At 33.6% G+C, this 6,452-nt stretch overlaps 1 protein-coding gene across 1 annotated transcript; it reads right to left on the bottom strand.

Moving 5' to 3' along the window:
• Positions 1-1,548: 1,548 nt before the first annotated feature.
• Positions 1,549-4,281, bottom strand: LOC145615191 (thioredoxin-like 4, chloroplastic). Its single transcript, XM_081670263.1, has 4 exons — positions 4,125-4,281; positions 2,972-3,622; positions 2,773-2,826; positions 1,549-2,157 (listed from the first exon to the last, which is right to left on the bottom strand). Exons 2-4 carry the CDS (start codon positions 3,440-3,442, stop codon positions 2,026-2,028), a joined length of 657 nt encoding a protein of 218 aa, XP_081526389.1. The 5' UTR covers positions 3,443-3,622; positions 4,125-4,281; the 3' UTR covers positions 1,549-2,025.
• Between the last annotated feature and the right edge of the window lie 2,171 nt (positions 4,282-6,452).

Below are 6,452 nucleotides of genomic sequence, written 5' to 3'. Positions count from 1 at the left end.
TGGGAAGTGGAAACACTATGGTGTGGAAAATAGTATTCAGTTTCGACAATTTATCTCTTTCTTTTTAAATTTTGTCTTTATAAGAAAGGTGATTGGTCGATAAAAAGAAATCGGTTTTGGTTCTTGTCCAGTATATGGGATGGTCTTGCATAGTCGATTATAAGAGGTAGGAGGAAATTATAAGGGGAGGTCGACTCAATCTATATTTTCCTCCTCCCTCTTGTAATCTAACCTTCCTATGCATTGGAGAGGATCCTTTACTGAAGTCGCGGCTTAAGTTGCCGTGGAGAAGTATATGAACAAGGAACTTAAAATAGATGCAGCAAAGGAGATGACATTTTCTATTTTAGCTTCATGTTCATGTCCTTCTCCACGGCAAAAGGCATGCCTAGGTAAGTCTAATATGCATCCGAGTGTATATGTAAGAGTTTTTACACACAAATTAAAGAACTTTGATAATAGAAAAGGTACATTTTTTTTGTTTTGCTTTGACAAGCAGTGTAGTGTATATATGTTCATAATGATTGGTTAATCTTCCTAACAAATTATTTCTAATTTTCTACTCAGAGGATTCAACTGATTCCATGTTACTCGTTAACAGAAAAAGAGAGCTTGGGACATTGAAGAATCGCGGTAATGTTAGGGTCTCAGATCAGCAGATTATTATGTTACAAAAAAGCAACACTTTTGTTCAGTAAAGGTCTGAATCTGAAAAACAAGAAGCTGTTGCCCTGAACGAGAACGAGCATCATCAGAGATTCAGAGTTGTAATCTTCCAGTTCGATAAGATGTACAATTGCAAATTTTATGTTAGATACAGAGCTCTGAAGGATGTCACATTGACCGGCTTCATGTCTTTCTATTACTTCGGCCTTGCAGCCTATCAAATGAAGTTCTATGCCTATGAAGAACGGATGAATTTTACCTTAGTTTTTTTCCCTTTAATTTTAGGTCAAGTATATGCCTTTTTATTTTACTTGTCTATATAACATAACTTCGGTGACTTATGCTCTGGCCATTTTGTATCTCCCTAATCAGTAACTATATAACCTCCCTGCATTCCAAACAAGTGTATTGTTTCAATGTTTCGCGAAAAGCTAATAACAGTAAGGCAACATTATATGCAGTTCTCATTTCCACCTTATATTAAGCATAACAACGTTAAATTACATACCAAGGGATTATGCACTACCCTCAAAGGCTCAAATGAAGAAAAAAAATACAACTAGTATGTATAAATCAAACAAATGATCTTGAAGAATGTCAATTACTCTCCAAACCCTGCCATCATCTTCTATAACCCTTTTATGGGATCCAAACCTTTTTCATCATTCAGAATGTAGAAAGTAGCTTACCTTTCAAGGTCTCTTATATAAAAGGTGTAAAGACACAAGCCTCCAAGGTCGAGTTGAAATATAGGTTGGCTCAAAGCTGTCGAGCACTCGAGCTTATATTCATCGAATAAAACAATACTTTGTATACTCAGCCAGCCAGCCTGTTTACGCCAAAATAAACAGCGCTTGGACTTGCATCTATACACTATAAACATTTGATAGGCTCTCTGAGCTTTGATCGAGTCAAGACCAAGTGCTACAAAAGCAAGCTAGGTTTGGTTACAGCTGCATTTCAAGCAGAGTTCCGTTCGTTTAAGAATTCCCTTAACAGTACATGCTTCAAAAGTTTTCAAGAAACTTCTAAGGACAAAAGATTTAAAAAAAAAAAACAAACACTGGTAACAACATTATTCAAACAAATTATCACACCATTCGCTAGGATTATAGAGTTTGATTAAACAACATCGTCTCCTAAGTATGAGTGTATGAATAACTAATTTGGAAAGGAAAAAGAAGGGGAAGGGTCAAGACAGCTTCCCTGAAGTTCAATGTTCCAGGCTATGAGTGTCTCTATATTGCCAAGCAAAGACTTCTAAATCGGTAATTTATACATTCACTCCAAACATCGGCATGCCAATCTGTATCACCAATAATGTGTATAGACAAAAACACAGCATTTGAAGGAATCGGACTAGTTTGTACTCTCTTGAGGTGCAGGAGATGATGAATACTTATAAATTGCCTCTGTGATTCTCTCTTTGTCTCTGGTAGGAAACGCTTCCAGCAGAACCCCGTTTTTGTAGAAGTGGAATAGTGGCACTGTCTGCATTTGAAAAGAACCATTCTATCATTATCAGCATGAAAATGTCTTGGGTAACAGGCTAAGTGTATGTGTAAGGATTTGTTCTCTTCACCATATAGAGTTAAGTTCCAGGAATGATAAATCTCAGGTAAGAACCAACAAGTACCCAAAAGGCAACTCGAATTCAACTCACAACTTTAGTTCAAAGAAGTTTGAATGAGGACTAACGAAACTTGTTTAAGTGAAAACAGTAAGGCTTATACAGGGAAAATCCCACCACATTGATTGTTAAGCATGTGGTAAACTAGAAAGTTTGCCTGATAAAATAGACTGCCGATTGATTGAACTAATGAGGGATTGAGGATTTATTGTCTACATCTGTCAAAATGTATATCAATTATGCAATCATGCCGTCTTTAAATCAAGAACTTCGCAGTCTCACCCTATAAACAGAGATAGGGACTAAAGTAGTACAACTCTATGAGCTCTACTGTAACAAATGCATTGTAGGTAAAAAGTGACTTTACTTTCTACTGAACCTAATCCTTAATGAAAACTTAAGGAGATCTGAACGAGATATATGCATGATCAAACTGAAAGATTTGATGCAGAGAGTACACAGAGCCAGTTATTTACCTTGATTCTAAGTCGTTCAGCAACCTCTGATTGCTCATCATATTCGTCTAACACCTGGAATACATGGAAGCATAGATACAGATTCACATCAAACACTAGTATCTCCTTTGACAGAAAGCAATAACAGAAAGGAAAACGAAGAAAACTACATAAGAAAAAGTTGCAAGATAAAAGGCAAAATAGTGGACTGAGTACTCACATTATGCTTTAAGAATATGACAGGAACATCATCATCACCAGAAGCTTTGCAGAGTTTAGAAAAGCCTTGCTCGATGTACTTGCAGCTGCCACAAGAAGTACGATAAAAGTCCACCACAACCAAAGTACTCTTCTTCTTGGCCTTCTCTAAAATTCTCATAAACTCTTCATCAGTATAGAATTCTCTGACACACTCAACAGGACACAGTTCTTCTTCTTCTTCATCTTCATCGAGTATAACATCTTGATTTTCGTCGGTGACAGACCTCAATGATTTATGCTTAACACTTGAGCCATTGAGAGAAACCACACCTACAAACCCATTAAAAATAGCTAGATTTCTAGGCCTCGACACAAGTATTGAGGAAGTTCTGAAATCGAATTGCTCGTTACAGTAGTTCCTCAAATGAATTGGTGATCTATATGTACAACAATTGTAACACGGACCCAATATGGATCCCACTGTTGGCATGATCTAAGAATATTGACAATTATAAGTTGGTAATACTACTGATGTGTTTACAATAACATGACAGTATTATAACATTTCTATTTATATGTTCCCAAATCTTAACAATTATGAATCATGAAACCGAGATACAATCCGAGCAACCCAATGCATATTATCAAAAGACGGCCTTCAACATATGATCTGCAAAATGATGCATTCATTCTGTGCATCAGATGTGAGGAACCTTATACATAACACAACAATAACATCAAACTCACTAATGGGGTCGGCTATATGAACCAAGAATTTGTCTTCTATAATCCGTAAACTAGAAATTAAAAGGCTACATACCATTGAAACACATATACAGTATGTATCACAAAATAAAGTGCAACTTAATTATTATAGGTGAAATTGAAAAATCTTAGCAGAAATTCATATTGTTTTCAAATGGGTATGTTTTATTTCTATTCAAAATGAGGAAAAAAAAAAAATCAAGTAATTCAAAATAGATAATCTGATTTTGTTTCATAAGTATATTAGATTTCAATTTTCTCATAAAGTAAAACACTTTAAATCCTGTACAAGTAATTCATTCAATACAATTTGGATCACTTATACAAGTAACATAACATAAATCAATGAAATTACAAATAAATAAATTATTAAAAAAAAAAAATCAATAATAAATTAAGGGAAATACCTTAAGCAGGGCAGTGCAATGGTTGGATTAGAATGGTGGTTCCCGCGCACGAGATAGAGTTTGTAACGAGTGATCAGCAACAAAGCAAATTTCAAAGGGTTAAATATCGCCTTATCCATCTCTCTCCTCTTGACTTTCTTTTTCTTCATTTTCACTTTGGTCTAATCACTCTTATGTCCCATACTCCAATCAATCTTAACTCTTTTTTTTAAAAAAAACATGTTCCGTAAATATAGTTGTGAAGGTAGTTATTAGCAAGTAATTGTTAATTGTCAAAAACTATTAGTTGTGAAAATTGATAGTTATATGTATATATTACTCTTGACTCTTGTTCTAGGTAAAGTAACTAGTAACTAAGTGTTACATATAAATATTATCATTCCTCAAAATAAAAAAATAAAAAAAAAAATTAAAAAAAATACCATTTTTCCCTAAGAGTTAACTTGGTCAAACCATTAAAAGCTATTCAAAAACTAATGCTGAAATGCCTAAATCCAGCCCATCTAGTGTGTGGTTAGCCACACCGTGTAGCCACTTATAAAAGAATAAAGTAACCCCAATAACACTAACCAAGTAACCCTTATAACATTGACCGAGTAACCCAATAATATGGATGATGTAACCCCTTTAACACTGACTAAGTAATCCCTATTACACTAACGAAATAACACCGTGTGACCAGCCACAAAAAGAATTAGTGATTTAAATTAGACTAAGATCTTACATGTTTTTCTGTGCATATAAATCATGAAAGACGGTCAGAAAGAGAATGTAACATACAAAAGTCAAACTTTGTAGAGAATGTAAAATGCAAAAGTCAAACTTTGTCGCATGAAGATAAAAGCATGACTTAATTTTAGTTTTTGAAAGGTGAAAATAACAAGGCTTAAGCCAACAAGATTTCAATTATTGAACATAAGTTACATAACCATCTTAGATTAGTTCACTTAGTGGATGGGATCATTGGGCCAAGATACCATATTCAATTAATTTGGGTTATAAGGTCATAGCATGAATTAGCAAGCCCAATAAAGGGCCCTTCGTCCACAAAGTGCATGATTTGCATTTACTTTCACACCAAAAAGGTGCCCAAACTTGAGATGTAATACACACAGACTTTTACACACTGACACTTTGGAAGTTTGTAGAATATCAGAAAGGTTTTCCATACATCCCATTGATTGAACTCCATCAGAAGTTTGAAAGATGCCAATGCATTAAATGCTTTACTAGAGCGATGATAAAAAAAATATTTGAAGTATAATTTCACTTGCAAAGTAATAATGTTAAGTCCAAAGAATTACAGTCTTAGGGCCTTTTCTCATTGACTAAAATGAGTTGAACTGAACTGAATTTATTAGAGTTGAACTGAACTCAACTGAAATGAATATTTTATAAGAGAAGGAAATTAGGAGTTGAACTGAACTTATTAGAGCTAAACTAAACTTAATATAATTGAACTAAATTGAAAATAATCGTATGAGAACAGACCCTTAGCCTCAAATTTAAACTTCATTCAAATTGATAATAGTGGTAAGTCATTACCATGTGAATGGATACTATGTTACAAATTAAGGTACATATTTATTCATATTACCCCCATTTATGTCACTTATTTAATGAGCCGATGTAGTCATAATTTGCTACTTTTATTTAAGAAATACTTGAAAACTTCCAAAAAATAATAGATGTTACATGAATCTTATTAGTGGCAAGTTATGCAACACCACGTTAGATATGTAATATTCGTTATTACAAGATATATATTGACCATTTAATACATTGAGCTAAATTCAAATTGTACGCAACCTTAAATAATTCGACAAATCTAAACCCAATTTGAACAACCCTTTCACCACCTCTAAAACAAGAAGCAATTGTAAAAGGAAGGGGTATCCATTATTGATCCTAAATGCAAGTAAAATAAACTCTACAACAATTCTTATGAAAGGATACTTTATTCACCATTACATAGGAAACTTTAAGTAAGGTTTAACTTTAGAAGGAAAAAGGTAGCAGAAAGAGCAAAACAAAAATAACAAAAAGCATAAAAAACTCATTGACCTAAGTAGTAAAAATATGGGCAATAACTTTAGAAACAAAGAGAAGGTAATTATGAGTGAGTATAAACATAAACTTTATGAAGAAAATAGAGAATAGGAAATAAAAGGAAGGAGAGGTGGATGCAATACCTCAAAACCCGTGAATCAATCATGAGACCCACCTTATAACTATAGTAATTCTTTTTTTTTTTTTTTCTTATTTTCTTGACGATGCTAGTAATATGGCAAAAGCTAATGAACGTAATTAAAAGTGTAAATACTATTC

Source organism: Chenopodium album, chromosome 25 (assembly GCF_948465745.1).
Source record: "Chenopodium album chromosome 25, dcCheAlbu1.1, whole genome shotgun sequence".
NCBI lineage: Eukaryota > Viridiplantae > Streptophyta > Magnoliopsida > Caryophyllales > Amaranthaceae > Chenopodium > Chenopodium album.
Note: the sequence above shows the minus strand (reverse complement) of the source record. Positions and strands in the feature narration are given on the sequence as shown.

Bases quoted from the DNA above. Each gene is read 5' to 3' on its own strand.
- LOC145615191 (XM_081670263.1), bottom strand. From the start codon at position 3,442: ATGCCAACAGTGGGATCCATATTGGGTCCGTGTTACAATTGTTGTACA. The intron at 2,827-2,971 runs GTGAGTACTCAG...CATGTATTCCAG, and splicing joins TCATATTCTTAAAGCATAAT to GTGTTAGACGAATATGATGA. The intron at 2,158-2,772 runs GTAAATAACTGG...TTTCAAATGCAG, and splicing joins CTGAACGACTTAGAATCAAG to ACAGTGCCACTATTCCACTT.